The sequence below is a fragment of the Pelophylax lessonae genome (genome assembly GCF_965119305.1).
Source record: "Pelophylax lessonae genome assembly, chromosome: 8".
In the NCBI taxonomy this organism is placed as follows: Eukaryota; Metazoa; Chordata; class Amphibia; order Anura; family Ranidae; genus Pelophylax; species Pelophylax lessonae.
This window is the reverse complement of record NC_138775.1, coordinates 9,653,215-9,670,515: the sequence shown is the minus strand read 5'-3', so window position 1 is coordinate 9,670,515 and position 17,301 is coordinate 9,653,215. Positions and strand designations below refer to the sequence as shown.

The following is a 17,301-nucleotide window of genomic DNA, read 5'->3' as shown; positions in this document are numbered from 1 at the left end:
ATCCCGCTTTTTGACACTTTTACCTACAGGTAAGCCTATAATAAGGCTTACCTGTAGGTACAAATAATATCTCCTAAACCGGCATGGTTTAGGAGATATTTACAGTGCATGCAGCCGCTCGCGTGAGCGGCGCATGTGCTCTGAAGGTCCGGGGGGACCTTCAATTAACTTGCCGGGAGCTTGCCGGAATAATCACGCGTGCAAGCGCGGGAGTGACGTCATCGCGGCTCCGGCCAATCACCGCGCCGGAGCCGCCGAACCCAGAAGAGACGGCGAGGGATCATGGCAGCGCCCGCAGCGATGTCCGGGGGTCCCTGTCGGGGCTTCGTTCTAAGGTAAGTTACACATAATGGGCTAGTATGCGATGCATACTAGCCCATTATGCCTTTGTCTTTTTTTTTTTTTTGTTTCTAGGGTTTACAACCGCTTTAAAAAATATGTATGGCGCATTTAGCACATATTTACAAATATTAAGGTGCCCCAATCATACTTCCTGATGACGCAGGGAGCGAAATGCATTGCAGTCTAGACTACGCCCGGATGTACTGAGAGCCGGCGACGTCATTGCCGGGGCTTTGGAACGCACGTCGACCGCTGCCACGCTGCAAGGGCTGCACAGAGGAGTTACATCCGGTGACAAGACACGCTTATATATAACAACTAGCGCCTTTTGCCCTGTGCCAGGTGGGCACAACCAAATGTAAGCATTCATTTTTACTTGTATGATTTTATTCAGCAATAAAACAGTATTACGCTATGTTCTGGCTTCCTGTTGTTTTCCAACATATACCTGTCTGAGACCAATAACCAGCGGCTTTTGGAAAAAGGAGTGAGGAGTGAGGTGGAGGAATATTTCCTGTTTTGTTCCCATTATTACTGTGATTGAAAGCCATAGGAGATCTGATGAGGAGGAGTATGGTGGACGATCGACCCATCCTTATCATTTTAAATACGGATCAAAAAAGCGCTTTAAGGTCTGTGTGACCTGATGATTTCCACTAGCCCACAAGATCACGAGGTGGAGCACCTGGACTAAGAATTGTTTTGTTGAATTCACTATATGGACTTTAGTCACTTTTGCACAATCATTCATTTATAACATTTGCACAATGATGGGGGCACCTTAATATTTATAAATATGTGGTAAATGCACCATACGTTTTTTTTAAACCCGGGCACCTGCATGGTTTATTTTATTTATTTGTTTTGCATTATCTCACCCATGGTACTGTACGTTGATGTATTGATTTATTGGATTTAGTATGGTTACACTTTGATCACCTATATATTTAGGTTTGGTGTATGTTGGAGTATCACACAGATATTAATATCATATTTTACAGCTATACACCCACAAATTCTAAATGAGCCACTAGCACCAGTGCCAAGTTTATTATATCACATGCCAGATTTATTTCTGTTCACACAATTAAAAAAAGGGGCTGCAGGTTTTCAACATGGTGCAGGTTAATACAACCAGGCGCCTTCACTTTTCTATACTCACATTGTACAGTAACAGGAGGGAGATTGACAGTCCCTTCTGTCAGGAAGGAGAAGCAGAAGCTCCCAGTGCGCCCCCCTCATCAGGAATTAAGACGCCGCCCAGAGAAGGTGTCCCTCCCGCCCACCCCTTGTACTGGCCCTGCATTTCCCTCTATATAAGAAGAGGTAGAGGTGCATTTGTTCACAATTTTCTCTGATAAGGAAGCAGGATGGCAGATATTGTGAGTATGAGCACCGATAGAAGCTGCAAAAGCTGAGCAAATGGGATCTGCAGGCTGTAAGTTGTGGTGGGTATAGTGTTGCTGGGTGTGGGTAGTGGTGAGTATAGTGTTGCTGGGTGTGGGTAGTGGTGAGTATAGTGTTGCTGGGTGTGGGTAGTGGTGAGTATAGTGTTGCTGGGTGTGGGTAGTGGTGAGTATAGTGTTACTGGGTGTGGGTAGTGGTGAGTATAGTGTTGCTGGGTGTGGGTAGTGGTGGGTATAGTGGTTCTGGGCGTGAGTAGTGGTGGGTATAGTGGTTCTAGACGTGGGTAGTGGTGGGTATAGTGGTTCTGGGCCTGGGTAGTGGTGGGAATAATGGTTCTGGGTGTGGGTAGTGGTTGGTATAGTGTTGCTGGGTGTGGGTAGTGGTGGGTATAGTGGTGCTGGGTGTGGGTAGTGGTGGGTATAGTGGTTCTGGGTGTGGGTAGTGGTGGGTATAGTGGTTCTGGGCCTGGGTAGTGGTGGTAATAATGGTTCTGGGTGTGGGTAGTGGTGAGTATAGTGGTTCTGGGTGTGGGTAGTAGTGGGTATAGTGATTCTGGGCGTGGGTAGTGGAGAGTATAGTGTTGCTGGGTGTGGGTAGTGGTGGGTATAGTGTTGCGGGTGTGGGTAGTGGTGGGTATAGTGTTGCTGGGTGTGGGTAGTGGTGATTATAGTGGTGCTGGGTGTGGGTAGTGGTGGGTATAGTGTTGCTGGGTGTGGGTAGTGGTGGGTATAGTGTTGCTGGGTGTGGGTAGTGGTGATTATAGTGGTGCTGGGTGTGGGTAGTGGTGGGTATAGTGTTGCTGGGTGTGGGTAGTGGTGAGTATAGTGTTGCTGGGTGTGGGTAGTGGTGAGTATAGTGTTGCTGGGTGTGGGTAGTGGTGAGTATAGTGTTGCTGGGTGTGGGCAGTGGTGAGTATAGTGTTGCTGGGTGTGGGTAGTGGTGGGTATGGTGTTGCTGGGTGTGGGTAGTGGTGAGTATAGTGTTGCTGGGTGTGGTTAGTGGCTGGTATAGTGTTTCTGGGTGTGGGTAGTGGTGGGTATAGTGTTGCTGGTTGTGGGTAGTGGTGAGTATAGTGTTGCTGGGTGTGGAAAGTGGTGGGTATAGTGTTGCTGGGTATGGGTAGTGGTGAGTATAGTGTTGCTGGGTGTTGGTAGTGGTGGGTATAGTGTTGCTGGGTGTGGGTAGTGGTGGGTATAGTGTTGCTGGGTGTGGGTAGTGGTGAGTATAGTGTTGCTGGGTGTGGGTAGTGGTGAGTATAGTGTTGCTGGGTGTGGGTAGTGGTGAGTATAGTGTTGCTGGGTGTGGGCAGTGGTGAGTATAGTGTTGCTGGGTGTGGGTAGTGGTGGGTATGGTGTTGCTGGGTGTGGGTAGTGGTGAGTATAGTGTTGCTGGGTGTGGTTAGTGGCTGGTATAGTGTTGCTGGGTGTGGGTAGTGGTGGGTATAGTGTTGCTGGTTGTGGGTAGTGGTGAGTATAGTGTTGCTGGATGTGGCAAGTGGTGGGTATAGTGTTGCTGGGTATGGGTAGTGGTGAGTATAGTGTTGCTGGGTGTTGGTAGTGGTGGGTATTGTGTTGCTGGGTGTGGGTAGTGGTGGGTATAGTGTTGCTGGGTGTGGGTAGTGGTGAGTATAATGTTGCTGAGTGTGGGTAGTGCAAAGCATAGTGTTGCTGGGTGTTGTTAGTGGTGGGTATAGTGTTGCTGGGTGTGGGTAGTGGTGGGTATAGTGTTGCTGGGTGTGGGTAATTGTGGGTATAGTGTTGCTGGGTGTGGGTAGTGGTGAGTATAGTATTGCTGGGTGTGGGTAGTGGTGAGTATAGTGTTGCTTGGTGTGGGTAGTGGTGGGTATAGTGTTGCTGGGTGTGGGTAATTGTGGGTATAGTGTTGCTGGGTGTGGGTAGTGGTGAGTATAGTGTTGCTTGGTGTGGGTAGTGGTGGGTATAGTGTTGCTGGGTGTGGGTAGTGGTGAGTATAGTGTTGCTGGGTGTGGGTAGTGGTGAGTATAGTGTTGCTGGGTGTGGGTAGTGATGAGTATAGTGTTGCTGGGTGTGGGTAGTGGTGAGTATAGTGTTGCTTGGTGTGGGTAGTGGTGGGTATAGTGTTGCTGGGTGTGGGTAGTGGTGAGTATAGTGTTGCTGAGTGTGGGTAGTGGAAAGCATAGTGTTGCTAGGCAGGGCCGGCCTTTGGGGTGTGCGAGCTGTGCGGCCACACGGGGGCCATGGGCAACAGGGGCACCGTGCAGCCATCACAGCTCGCACATGATCAGGCCGCACAGCGGGAGGTAAGCGGCGACCGAGGCCTGGACAGAGTTAACACAGGCCGCGGCTGCCGCTTTCCTCCCGCTGTGCGGCTGTGCCTGTGTCTTCTATAGATGCAGGGCTGAGCTGTGTATGTCTCACATAGCTCAGCCTCAGATCTGCCGCCACTAACAGATTCCTCCTCTCTGCAGGGACGTCAGCTCCTCCTCCTCCGCCTCCTTCTCCTCCTCCTCTCGCCCCTTCTCGTGGTGAGCCTCCATAATGAGGTAAGTAAGCTCTCTCCTGCATCAAATGTAAGGGGGGGCTCTGTGTGGGGGTCTCTTATGTAAGGGGGGCTCTGTGTGGGGGGTCTCTGATGTAAGGGAGGGCTTTGTGTGGGAGGTCTCTGATGTAAGGTGGGCTCTGTGTGGGAGGTCTCTTATGTAAGGGGGGCTTTGTGTGGGGGGGTCTCTGATGTAGGGGGGCTTTGTGTGGGGGGGTCTCTGATGTAAGGGGTGCTTTGTGTGGGGGTCTTTGATGTAAGGGGTGCTTTGTGTGGGGGTCTCTTATGTAGGGGGGGCTTTGTGTGGGGGGTCTCTGATGTAAGGGGGCTCTGTGTGGGGGGTCTCTGATGTAAGGGGGGCTTTGTGTGGGGGTCTCTGATGTGTGGGAGGTCTCCGATGTATGGGGGCTCTGTGTGGGTGGTCTCTTATGTAAGGGGGGCTTTGTGTGGGGGGTCTCTGATGTAAGGGGTGCTTTGTGTGGGGGGTCTTTGATGTAAGGGGGCTCTGTGTGGAGGGGTCTCTGATGTAAGGGGGTTTTGTGGGGGTCTCTTATGTAAGGGGGGCTTTGTGTGGGGGGTCTCTGATGTGTGAGGGTCTCTGATGTACGGGGGGCTTTGTGTGTGGTGTCTCTGATGTAAGGGGGCTTTGGTTGGGGGTCTCTGATGTAAGGGGAGCTTTGTGTGGGGGGTCTCTGATGTGTGAGGGTCTCTGATGTAAGGGGGCTTTGTGTGTGGGGGTCTTTTATGTAAGGGGGGCTCTGTGTGGGGGTCTCTGATGTAAATGGGGCTTTGTGTGGGGGTCTTTGATGTAAGGGGGCTCTATGTGGGCGTCTCTGATGTAAGGGGGCTCTTTGTGGGGGGGCTCTGATGTAAGGGGGCTCGGTGTGGGGGGCTCTGATGTAAGGGGAGCTCTGTGGGGGGGCTTTGATGTAAGGGGGGCTCTGTGGGGGTCTCTGATGTAAGGAGCTCTGTGTGGGGGGTCTCTGATGTAAAGGAGGCTCTGTGTGAGGGGTCTCTGATGTAAAGGGGGGTCTGTGTGGGGGGTCTTTGATGTAAGGGGGCTCTGTGTGGGGGGTCTCTGATGTAAGGGGGGGCTCTGATGTAAGGGGGGTTCTCTGATGTAAGGAGAGCTCTGTGTGGGGGGTCTCTGATGTAAGGGGAGCTCTGTCGGGGGGAGCTCTGATGTAAGGGGGGCTCTGATATAAGGGGGCTATGTGGGGGGGCTCTGATGTAAGGGGAGCTTTGTGTGGGGGTCTCTGATTTAAGGGGAGCTCTGTGTGGGGGGTCTCTGATGTAAGGGGGGCTCTATGGGGGGGCTCTGTGTGGGGGGGCTTTGTGGGGGGCTCTGATGTAAGAGGGGCTCTGTGTGGGTGTCTCTGATGTAAGGGGAGCTCTGTGTGGGGGGTCTCTGATGTAAGGGGAGCTCTGTGTGGAGGGTCTCTGATGTAAGGGGGGCTTTGTGTGTGGGGTCTCTGATGTAAGGGGGGCTCTGTGTGGGGGTCTCTGATGTAAGGGGGGCTTTGTGTGGGGGTCTCTGATGTAAGGGGGCTTTGTGTGGGGGTCTCGCATGTAAGGGGGGGGCTTTGTGTGGGGGGGTCTCTGATGTAATGGGTGCTTTGTGTGGGGGTCTTTGATGTAAGGGGGGCTCTCTGATGTAAGGGGGCTCTGTGTGGGGGGGGTCTCTAATGTAAGGGGGGCTCTTTGAGGGTCTCTTATGTAAATGGGGCTTTGTGTGGGGGTCTCTGATGTAAGGGGGGCTTTGTGTGGGAGGTCTCTGATGTAAATGGGAGTCTGTGTGGGGGGTCTCTGATGTAAGGGGGCTCTGTGTGGGGGGGTCTCTGATGTAAGGGGGGATTCTGATGTAAGGGGGGCTCTGTTTGGGGGGGCTCTGATGTAAGGGGGCTCTGTGAGGGGGGGTCTCTGATGTAAGGAAAGCTCTGTGTGGGGGGGCTCTGATGTAAGGGGAGCTCTGTGGGGGTGGGCTCTGATGTAAGGGGGGCTCTGATGTAAGGGGGCTCTGATGTAAGGGCAGCTTTGTGTGGGGGGGGGGGTCTCTGATGTAAGGGGGCTCTGTGTGGGGGGGTCTCTGATGCAAGGGGGGCTCTATGGGGGGCTCTGATGTGAGGGGGGCTCTGTGTGGAGGGGGCTGTGTGGGGGGGCTCTGATGTAAGAGGGGCTCTGTGTGGGGGTCTCTGATGTAATGGGAGCTCTGTGTGGGGGGTTTCTGATGTAAGGGGAGCTCTGTGTGGGGGGTCTCTGATGTAAGGGGAGCTCTGTGTTGGGGGGTCTCTGATGTAAGGGGAGCTCTGTGTGGAGGGTCTCTGATGTAAGGGGGGCTCTGTGTGGGGGGTCTCTGATGTAAACAGGGCTTTGTGTGGGGGGGTCTCTGATGTAAGGGGGGCTCTGTGTGGGGGAGTCTCTGATGTAAGGGGGGCCTCTGTGAGGGTCTCTGATGTAAGGGGGGCTCTGTGGGGGTCTCTGATGTAAGGGGGAGCTCCGTAGGGGGGGTCACTGATGTAAGGGGGTCTCTGATGTAAGGGTGGGCTCCATGCGGGGTCTCTGATGTAAAGGGGGCCTCTGTGGTGGGTTTTGTGATGTAAGGGGGGCTCCGTGGGGGGGTCTCTGATGTAAGGGGTGTTCTTTAATGTAAGGGGGGCTAAGTTATTAGTGATCATGAAAGAGAAAAGTCAAATAAAGTAGAAAAAAGTGCAAGAAAATGTGCAGGGTGCTGGGGGGAGGGAGGGGGTGGTGGCGCCACAGGATTACTTTGCACAGGGCGCCTGAACACCTAAGGCCGGCCCTGCTGCTGGGTGTGGGTAGTGGTTGGTATATTGTTGCTGGGTGTGGGCAGTGGTTGGTATAGTGTTGCTGGGTGTGGGCAGTGGTTGTTATATTGTTGCTGGGTGTGGGCAGTGGTTGGTATAGTGTTGCTGGGTGTGGGTAGTGGTGGGTATATTGTTGCTGGGTGTGGGCAGTGGTTGGTATATTGTTGCTGGGTGTGGGCAGTGGTTGGTATAGTGTTGCTGGGTGTGGGCAGTGGTTGGTATAGTGTTGCTGGGTGTGGGTAGTGGTGAGTATAGTGTTGCTGGGTGTGGGTAGTGGTGGGTATAGTGTTGCTGGGTGTGGGTAGTGGTGGGTATAGTGTTGATGGGTGTGGGTAGTGGTGAGTGTAGTGTTGCTGGGGGTTGGTATAGTGTTGATGGGTATAGTGTTGCTGGGTGTGGGTAGTGGAAAGCATAGTGTTGCTGGGTGTGGGTAGTGGTGGGTATAGTGTTGCTGGGTGTGGGTAGTGGTAAGTATAGTGTTGCTGGGTGTGGGTAGTGGTGAGTATAGTATTGCTGGGTGTGGGTAGTGGTGAGTATAGTGTTGCTGGGTGTGGGTAGTGGTAAGTATAGTGTTGCTGGGTGTGGGTAGTGGTGAGTATAGTGTTGCTGGGTGTGGGTAATGGTGAGTATAGTGTTGCTGGGTGTGGGTAGTGGTGAGTATAGTGTTGCTGGGTGTGGGTAATGGTGGGTATAGTGTTGCTGGGTGTGGGTAATGGTGAGTATAGTGTTGCTGGGTGTGGGTAGTGGTTGGTATAGTGTTGCTGGGTGTGGGTAGTGGTTATTATAGTGGTGCTGTGTGTGGGTAGTGGTGAGTATAGTGTTGCTGGGTGTGGGTAGTGGTTGGTATAGTGTTGCTGGGTGTGGGTAGTGGTGGTGAGTATAGTGTTGCTGGGTGTGGGTAGTGGTGAGTATAGTGTTGCTTGGTGTGGTTAGTGGTGGGTATAGTGTTGCTGGGTGTGGGTAGTGGTTGGTGTAGTGTTGATGGGTGTGGGTAGTGGTGAGTATAGTGCTGCTGGGTGTGGGTAGTGGTGATTATAGTGGTGCTGGGTGTGGGTAGTGGTGGGTATAGTGTTGCTGGGTGTGGGTAGTGGTGAGTATAGTGTTGCTGGGTGTGGGTAATGGTGAGTATAGTGTTGCTGGGTGTGGGTAGTGGTGAGTATAGTGTTGCTGGGTGTGGGTAATGGTGGGTATAGTGTTGCTGGGTGTGGGTAATGGTGAGTATAGTGTTGCTGGGTGTGGGTAGTGGTTGGTATAGTGTTGCTGGGTGTGGGTAGTGGTTATTATAGTGGTGCTGTGTGTGGGTAGTGGTGAGTATAGTGTTGCTGGGTGTGGGCAGTGGTTGGTGTAGTGTTGATGGGTGTGGGTAGGGGTGAGTATAGTGTTGCTGGGTGTGGGTAGTGGTGAGTATAGTGGTGCTGGGTGTGGGTAATGGTGAGTATAGTGTTGCTGGGTGTGGGTAGTGGTTGGTATAGTGTTGCTGGGTGTGGGTAGTGGTTGGTATAGTGTTGCTGGGTGTGGGTAGTGGTGGTGAGTATAGTGTTGCTGGGTGTGGGTAGTGGTGAGTATAGTGTTGCTTGGTGTGGTTAGTGGTGGGTATAGTGTTGCTGGGTGTGGGTAGTGGTTGGTGTAGTGTTGATGGGTGTGGGTAGTGGTGAGTATAGTGCTGCTGGGTGTGGGTAGTGGTGATTATAGTGGTGCTGGGTGTGGGTAGTGGTGAGTATAGTGTTGCTGGGTGTGGGTAGTGGTGAGTATAGTGTTGCTGGGTGTGGGTAGTGGTGAGTATAGTGTTGCTGGGTGTGGGTAGTGGTGAGTATAGTGTTGCTGGGTGTGGGCCACATGCCCTAAACATGGGGGAGGAACTGACATCACTTGATGACCCCCTATATCTACATATCAATGGACGAGTGTGGGGCTTCCCCCCTAATTCATACCAGACCCTTCTATTCCCCTTAAAATCCATACTGGACCTAAAGGCCTGGTATGGATTGGGAGTACACCCAGTCTGTTTCTTTTTCTGTTTCAGGGACCCATTGACAGCTGATGAGTCATCGGTTGTTAGGGGGGGGGGGGGCAGCCAGCTTGCCAGCCAGCTCCTTAACAACCAGCTGCTCTTCACACAGAATTGAGACCGGTCGATCACTTTTATAACTGATTTAAATTCTAATTGTTCTGAAAATTGGGAATTTGTTGAATTTCAACTAAATTCATTACCATTGTCATTCAAAGATTCTGATACATCCGAATCTTTGAATAACCAAAAATTCATCCAAATTTAGATTCCGTCCGAAATGTATTACACATGTCTAGTGGGCAGTGGAGGATATAGTGGTTTGCTATAGTTTTGCTGGTTCAAGGCAATGGTTAGTATAGGGTTGATGGGTGAGGGCAGTGGTGCCGGTAGTGCTGTTGGGTATGGAAATTTGAGAGTATAGGGTTGCTGGGTGTGAGAAGTGGTTGGTATAGCATTGCAGACTGTGTAATCATCTCCCCACCTCTCTATTATACGGGGTGTAATAATTCTCTCCTTTCTCTCATATAGACTCCTTGCAGTGTTAGACCTGGTTCCTACGTTGAGGTGAAGGGCTTCATTCCCCATGGCATTAAAAGGTAAGTGAAGATTCTAACCTCGGCTACTTATCATACAATATACGTCAGCTCTCTGTATAATACAATCATTTTCCAAAAGTACAATCTACAAAAGAAAAAAAGTGTGTACAGTACATCCTACTGACCCCTCCTCGCTGGGAATTTGGCATGTGTGGTCCCTCAGATAATACCGGACATCAGATTGTTTTTGCTCAGAGCAAATTTCAGTCAAACATTTGTGCTTCTACATTGTGAGAAAATGTCATCCTGGATAAAACTTTCCTGACTTATCAGCCATCATCTGAAATATGACAACTGACAATCCTGTGACTCCAACCTAGACTCTCCATCTACCAGTCCTACATCCCACCATCAGTCTGATCGGCAGACATCTTCCCTGCCATGGTACAAACACCCAGGGCAGCCATCAGGGGGGGGACAGCCCATACACATGTAGGGGGCCCAAGTGTTCCGAGGGGCCCGGCCACCCGGGCCCCAAACAACGAGAATGAGTTGGTATGCTGTAGTAACTAGCAATTGCTAAAGCAGGGCGGCTGCAGAGTAAGCCAATGCAGATGAAGGGATGTCTCTTTGCTGGATTGGGATGTTTCTTTGCTGAATATATGAGGCCGTCTCTTTACTGGATTGGGATGTCTCTTTTCTGATTATATGGGGATGCTGCTTTTCTGGATTGGATTCATTTTCATGTATTAAGTTGTAAGAGTGTTAAAACAGAAGTGGGTGCACTGAAGGACTTGGTGGGATGGCCAGTTGGCGGATTTGGTGGGACGGCCAGAGGGCGGGCCCTGCGGAATGTTGATGGTCAGGCCCGGAGGGGACCAGGCCTAAAGCTGTGTAAAATTTCTGATGGCTGCCCTGTCCATGTGGATAGTGCCCCGATCAGGACTTGGGGTGAGAACCCCAGTGTTGTAAGGCAGACATGCTCACCATTGAGTCGCCTCCTTAATGTCAAAGTGTTTGGCTGGAATCCTCACTAGATGACTGTTGGGTAACATCCCAAACATAATCCATATAATATGTATCCTGTGCTCTGTGATCATTCATCAGGCACCAGCAGTCATGAAAGAAGATCCCTTTGTCCATGAATACATTTATATGTATTACTCTCCTAGATAGGTGCTAGGCAGGTAAAGTGTAGTTTGCTCTGTCTGCTAATCAGGGGACCCTGATTGTTAGTTAGGCCTGCTGCATGTGTCCATGTGTGATTCATCTGCTCTGAGGGAGTGTCCCCACTGTGTCCAATAGAAAGGCCTGTTGGACGGTGGAGGAAACCCAGCCAGTGACACACAAGCTTTTGTAGCTGTCCCAGTGGGTTGGCACAAACAGTGGTGCATCCTGGGATAGACTATAAAAGCCAAGGGCACATGTGGCAGGGGGTCTTTGGGCGGGAAGCCAGGTCCCAGAAGGAGAGTACGGCTGTTCCTCCTTCTGCAGCTGGGAAAGGTGGTCACAGACAGTCGGCCTGGTGAACCTGAAGGTGTTGCTGAACGCAGAGGTCTAGTGTATGCTGACAAGTGGAGTTTGGAGGCAATGGTGACTCTGGAAAAACAGTGTCCATGAGTACAGAGGAAGTTGCCCAGGGGGTCTGCCAGGAAGGGGATCACTCCAGAAGCTAGAGTCAGCGGACGGGTGTCAGCACACCGGTATTGAGAGAAAAGGGGGTGCCAGTTTCAGAACCCTAAAAAGAATATTTACAAAGGAGCATTTAAAGTATCTTCACTTAGTGGCAAAGTGAAGCAGTGGCCTTGCCGCATTCTACAGTAAGCTGTCACTCAGACTGTGAATAGTTAATAGTTGGAGTATCTCACTCATCCCTTCTCCTATCCAAGTTCCCAATAAAACCACAAAAAAAAAAAAAAAAACATCCCCTGGATTGATTATTGACTGAGCCAAGAACTTTAAACTCTGTTATCTGCTGTCTGTTGCTAAGGGTAACCGAGGGGAATCCAGAAAGTGTAATTCTCAGCAGTCCTCTAGGGGGCAGTGCTACATATATATTTAGCATTATGGTTTATTTCCACCAGATGCACCATCCAGAATATTTTCTCTTGGTTACTGTGCAAGCAAAATGTATAGGAAAATGGCTTAGACGTGCATTCTCCCTTTCTCTCCTCTTGGAACCCACTAACCTGAGTAGATGCAGGCACTGTGGTAAATGTCATCTTCAATATTTACAGTAGAAACATAGGTGAGCGCAGCCTGCCTATTGCATTAGGGTGAGCGCCCCAAGGATCAAACACACACGCCTTTCTGTGCAGCCTCAGCTGCACTGGTCAGTGAATGAATGGGAATTGCTCTGAGCGGATTCCTGTTCATTCACAAACTGCAGCATAGTAAGCACAGTTTACTATACTTCAGTTATGATTAAACACAGTGAGTGAGTGTGTTCACTGTCTTCATTTAAAAAAGGAAGGGGCCAGTAAATGACATATTGATTAGCCTCTTCCCCTGCTCTCCATCCTGAAACATCCCCCACAGCAACCAGGGGGAGAGGAGGGAAGCCAGCAGCAACATGGGGGTAAGCCTGGGCAGTAGGGGGAATCGGCACTGCACAGTGTGATTAGGGTGTGCCTAGGCACACCTGGCACACCCCCTGCGCAAAGCACTTTATCAATATTACATACCTAGTCGAAACACTCCTGGAATGGCAACAGGCAGTGAAAGGGCACAAAGTAGCAGTAAAACTTTTAGCAACTCCTTCTCCGTCTACCAGCAGTGACCCAGCAGCTCAGCTCATTTTCCCAGCTTTAACTTATTAGTTTAGCTCCCCCTCCTTATCCCACCTCCCCCTTCTCCCTTCCACAGCAGTGACTCGGCAGTCTCAGCAGCAGACCAGCTCACCTTTCTCTTTCTCTGAGAAGTGACTTGGCTCACCCTGCTCTCCATCAGCCAGCAGTGACTCAGCAGCTCAGCTCACCTTGTTCCCTCCCCCAGCAGTGACTCAGCAGCTCAGCTCCCCCTGCTCCTTCTCCCAGCAGTTGCTCAGCAGCTCAGCTCCCCCTGCTCCTTCTCCCAGCAGTTGCTCAGCAGCTCAGCTCCCCCTGCTCTTTCTCCCAGCACAGACAAAAGTGCAAGGACTGCTTCTTGACTCTTAATGACTGGAAATTTGTGTGCCTGGGTGTGCAGGGTGGGAGACAACCACATTCACCAGCGGCCCATACAGGGGTAGCACTAAACATACTTACAGCTTGTTAAGAATATATAAGTAATCGTATGCCCATATCCAGCCTACAGGTTCACTTTAGGTGTTTTTCGGTATGGGGACGTGTATTAAGAGGACCCTATTTGTTTGTAAAAGTTTTTCAAGCAAACTGATTATAGTTTTATAGTTTTAAGTGTCCAAAAATATAAGCTGGTATCATTTATATGTACTTTTTCTTTTATTTTTATTTCTATTTATTGAGAATTTGGAAAATGTAAACATCATTTGCTATATAAGTGGCAGAAGTCCCTCTGAGTATCACTGGTGAATGACTCGAATACTATATGCGACAAGGTCAGCTGAGCAGAATAATTGCTGTTTCTGTCTTTCTAGGTTAACCATACACGTGGGAATAGATAATAGGAATATAGTGATAGTCTTTGAAGCACGATTTGACCATCTTGGAGACAAGGGAAAAATAATCATGAACTCCTATTATAACGGTTACTGGCAGCATCAGCAGAATGAACGCTTCTTCCCCTTCCAGGAGGGATCAGACACCAAGGTACGTCTACGCTGGGAGGGGCAGGACACATTGTTGGATGGGGCAAAGTGACATCACTGTTTATATTGTACACATTGGGGGTTATTTACTAAAACCAGAGAGTTCAAAATCTGGTGCAGCTGTGTATGGGAGCCAATCAGCTTCTAACCTCAGCGTGTTCAATTATAGCTTCAAAAAAAAAAAACCTGGAAGCTGATTGGTTTCTTTGCAGAGCTGCACCAGATTTTACACTCTCCAGCTTTAGTAAACCCCATGATATCCTTCTCTGAAAGGTGCAGCAGGCAGCCAGTGATGGTTTAGGGGAAGGGTAGATAGGCTTTCCTATGATGGTTGTCCATTCAGCTCATTCCATGAAGGATGAGAACCTCCCACATAGGAAGATCCAATGGATTCCATCATGCTGCCATTGTGTGCTGTGATATGCCGCCTAGTGAACGGTTCCTGGTGGTCAGATTGCTGATTGTCAGAAACTTTCATGTAACATTTCATTACTATTTTGTATATTCATGTGCTATTGAAAATGTTCTGTTTGTGAGATGATTATTATAGGAAGAGGAGGGAACGGAGATCAGGAAATCCCTGACATGGAATGTCACTATAAAGTCTCCAGTAAAGGCTCAATCTGGGGAGCAGTGGGGAGCCGGGAAAAGAAGCTTATCACCATCATGTTACAACTCTGTTATAGAGAGACCAATGAGTGTGCTGCGGCGAGATACAAGGGAGGGAGCAATGTGGGTGCTGGGGGTAGGATAATGGAAAGGGTCCAATGTGAATGCCAGGGGCAGGACACAGGAGAGGGTCCAATGTGTGTGCCAAGGGGGAGGAGTACAAAGGAGGTACCAATGTGTGTGATGTAAAAATAAAATGCTGAAATAAAACCAAAATAGTGAACTGTATGAAAGAGAGTAAATTAAAATGTAAATAAAGTCCAAAGAGTAAAGACTGTAGATAGAGTAGGGTAGGGAATGGGTGGGCTGTAGATAGTCAATAAATAATCCGCACTAGGGCTAAGCTTCTCCTCTGGAGTGAAGCCAACTCAAGGATCCATATAAGAAAAAAGAAACAGGAGAGCGCCTCTAAGTGCGATATTTAATAAGTATGGGGCAATTAGCACATTAAAAACTCACATAAAAGTAGAATTAGTCAGGTAAGGCTCATCTGGGGTGAGACTGCTTCAGCGGCGGGGAGAACCAGGCGTCCGAGCTGTGAAATGGAGAGCTTTCCTCCGGCATGCTGTCTCCGGAAGGAGATGAACAAGCTCCGAATTTCAGCTGTGCGGGCCACTGGTTGGAACGCAGCGCCAGCTGGCGTGTGACGTCACCGTGGTGCAGGGGAACACAACGCGTTTCCAAACATGCATGAACCTCCTTTAAGTCCCCGTTCACACTGGGGCGACCTGTGAGGCGACCTGGTCCTAACAAGTTTGTCCCATACTTTGTCCCATACTTATTAAATATTGCACTTAGGGGCTCTCTCCTGTTTCTTTTTTCCAATGTGTGTGATGGGAAGGAATACAGGGGAATACCAATGTGTGTTTGATTGGGGTGATGCAGGGAATGGATATTACTGCTGATGAATGCTCTGTTCATCTCTGGGGGCAGAATTCCCCAGACACTAAAAGTGACAAGGCTTAATTCTATATGGGGTAGAATAAGAAATAAGTGACCCAGAAAAATCGTATTTTCACCAACAATTCTCATTTACCCCAAGTCAGTCATAGTAGATAGGACCTCTATCAAGGACACGTATGAATTGGAGCCATGGCTGGAACCGTGGCAGATGGGGCCCTTATCAGGACATGCGTGTATTTGGGCCCCTGGAAGGGGGAGATTGTTGGGTTTTTTTTTTTTGTTTTTTTTAATCAGTTTAGAAAAAGGAATAAGAATTAGACACATTGCAGACATGGTTTGTTCAGGGCGATCTGTACATAATAGACAAACAGTATTATTGAAAATAACAACCGAGAACGGCATAACATTCCTGCCCCCTAGGATTCACTGTCTAATGCCAGAGCCTCAGTGCACAGTCAAGCTTTTGGTATGTGGGTGCTAGTGGTAAGATAATGAAAACCAGCTACTTTGCCCCAGAGGAACCTTTGAAAAGTGTTCGGGTACCAATTCATTGGTAGTCAGTGGAAAAAAAAAGCCCCTACATTGGTGGCCAGTATTAGGAATGCTCCACTTACAGTGGTGGTCAAAATCCCACTCTTACAGGCAGCTGTGGTGGCTGGTTCTCGGTAACCCGGGGAGGGGGGGGGGCTTCAAACCAATGCGCACCCCCCCCCCCGGTTTGTCAGTCAGTCAGTTGGCAGGCGACACGTTCCTCCCCGCCAATGGTCTGCCTCCTTACCTCCTCCTTCCTCCTGTCCGAGACGGGGAGTGCTGGATGGCTGAGTAGCTGTCCTTCTCCTCCAGCCGTGTCTCTTCTGCCTCTTCCTGGCCACTGACCAGTAAGATCGCTTCTCCTTTTGGCCAATCGGGAAAGGGGTCTCGCAACCCTCTTCCTGATTGGCTGGCTGGAAGGAGAGTCAGTGTGTCAATAGTGAATATTCATTCGCTATTGTCACACAACTGGGTGGGCTCAGGGCACAGTGCTCTGGGGTTTCCTTCTGCTATAGTACAATTATCATCTGCATCATGTGTAATGCATTATATACTGTTTGCCTTCTTTTAATCCATGTATTATGTTTTCAATAAAATATATTTTTGTACATTATACTTTGTAAACTCGTTGAATGCCTGAAAAGTCCCACCTCCAGGGGAACAAACCTCTTTTTTGTATTCAAACACGGGATGTGGCACCACTATCAGGGTTTCTGTTGAGAGCAAATCTTTTTCAATAGTGAATATTCATGCGCTATTGTGACACAACTGGGTGGGCTCAGGGCATAGTGCTCTGCGCCCCGAGCCCACCCTTTTTTTTAAACCTATTAGAGCCTCTGGCTCTAATCACGTGCTTAAAAAAAAAAAAAAAAAAATCCCCTATTGGAATCAATGCGTCTGGCGCCCTGCATGTAGATTAGGGAGGCAGACGCATGGATAGGGGGGGCAGCGCCCCTGCGCCCCCAATGGACAGGCCGCCTCTGACAGACAAAAAATATCATTGGTGTCACGAAGCTGGCCCCACCAAGTGGTGTTGGGCCCCAGAAGAAGCAGGCACCATCAAATGGGAGGCTTATTGGCCACAGCTCAAAGAACCCTGGGGGAGAATGGCTGCCATACCGGGACTGCACACTGGACAACAGCTATTGATCTCCTGAGGGCTCCAGTCATTGTTGTAGGTGACAGATACACCGTCCTCAGAGACCCCTCACTAAAACATTGCAGCACATAAGCCCATCCTTCCATTTTTCCTTTCCATTAACAATTTTCTGCAACACATAAATAAAGAATACATAAGATAAGTTACATGTACACTTCATCCAATGGAAAGATTTTTGTTTGGTGGAAGTCTTTGTCTCTTCGACCAACACTCATTGACTTTTTATAGTCCAGCAAGCTGATACTGTGCCACCTCTTTTCTTACAGATTCGTATCGAGTTTGGGAAAAGCAACTTCATCATACGCTTACCTACCGGATCTCCTCTCTCATTTCCAATCCGCTTTCCTATAAGGGAGATCACATACGTATCTGTGGAAGGACTCGAGTCCAAGTCCATCATGATAAAATGAAGAATCCCGCAATAGAGGAGCTGCCTGTCCCACATGTCCATATCCGGGCTCTGTGAAATGGCCATAGTGGGTGAAGAAGAAAAAATGATTGCATCCTGCTTTGTAACCCCCTCCCTCCAATCTGCACCCTTGCTGCTCATGTAGCCATGCATTGTTCTTTGCTCAGTTCATTTATTAGAAATAAATTTCAGCCACATTTCAAATAAAATTCAGTAAGCTCTATTG

General features: G+C 49.5%; 1 protein-coding gene across 1 annotated transcript; it reads left to right on the top strand.

Moving 5' to 3' along the window:
- Positions 1–9,466: 9,466 nt before the first annotated feature.
- Positions 9,467–17,076, top strand: LOC309562112 (galectin-1-like; the record flags this gene model as incomplete). The annotated part of the gene is made up of 4 exons (XM_082266243.1): positions 9,467–9,517; positions 9,631–9,698; positions 13,234–13,405; positions 16,933–17,076. 4 exons carry the CDS (start codon positions 9,467–9,469, stop codon positions 17,074–17,076), a joined length of 435 nt encoding a protein of 144 aa, XP_082122369.1.
- Between the last annotated feature and the right edge of the window lie 225 nt (positions 17,077–17,301).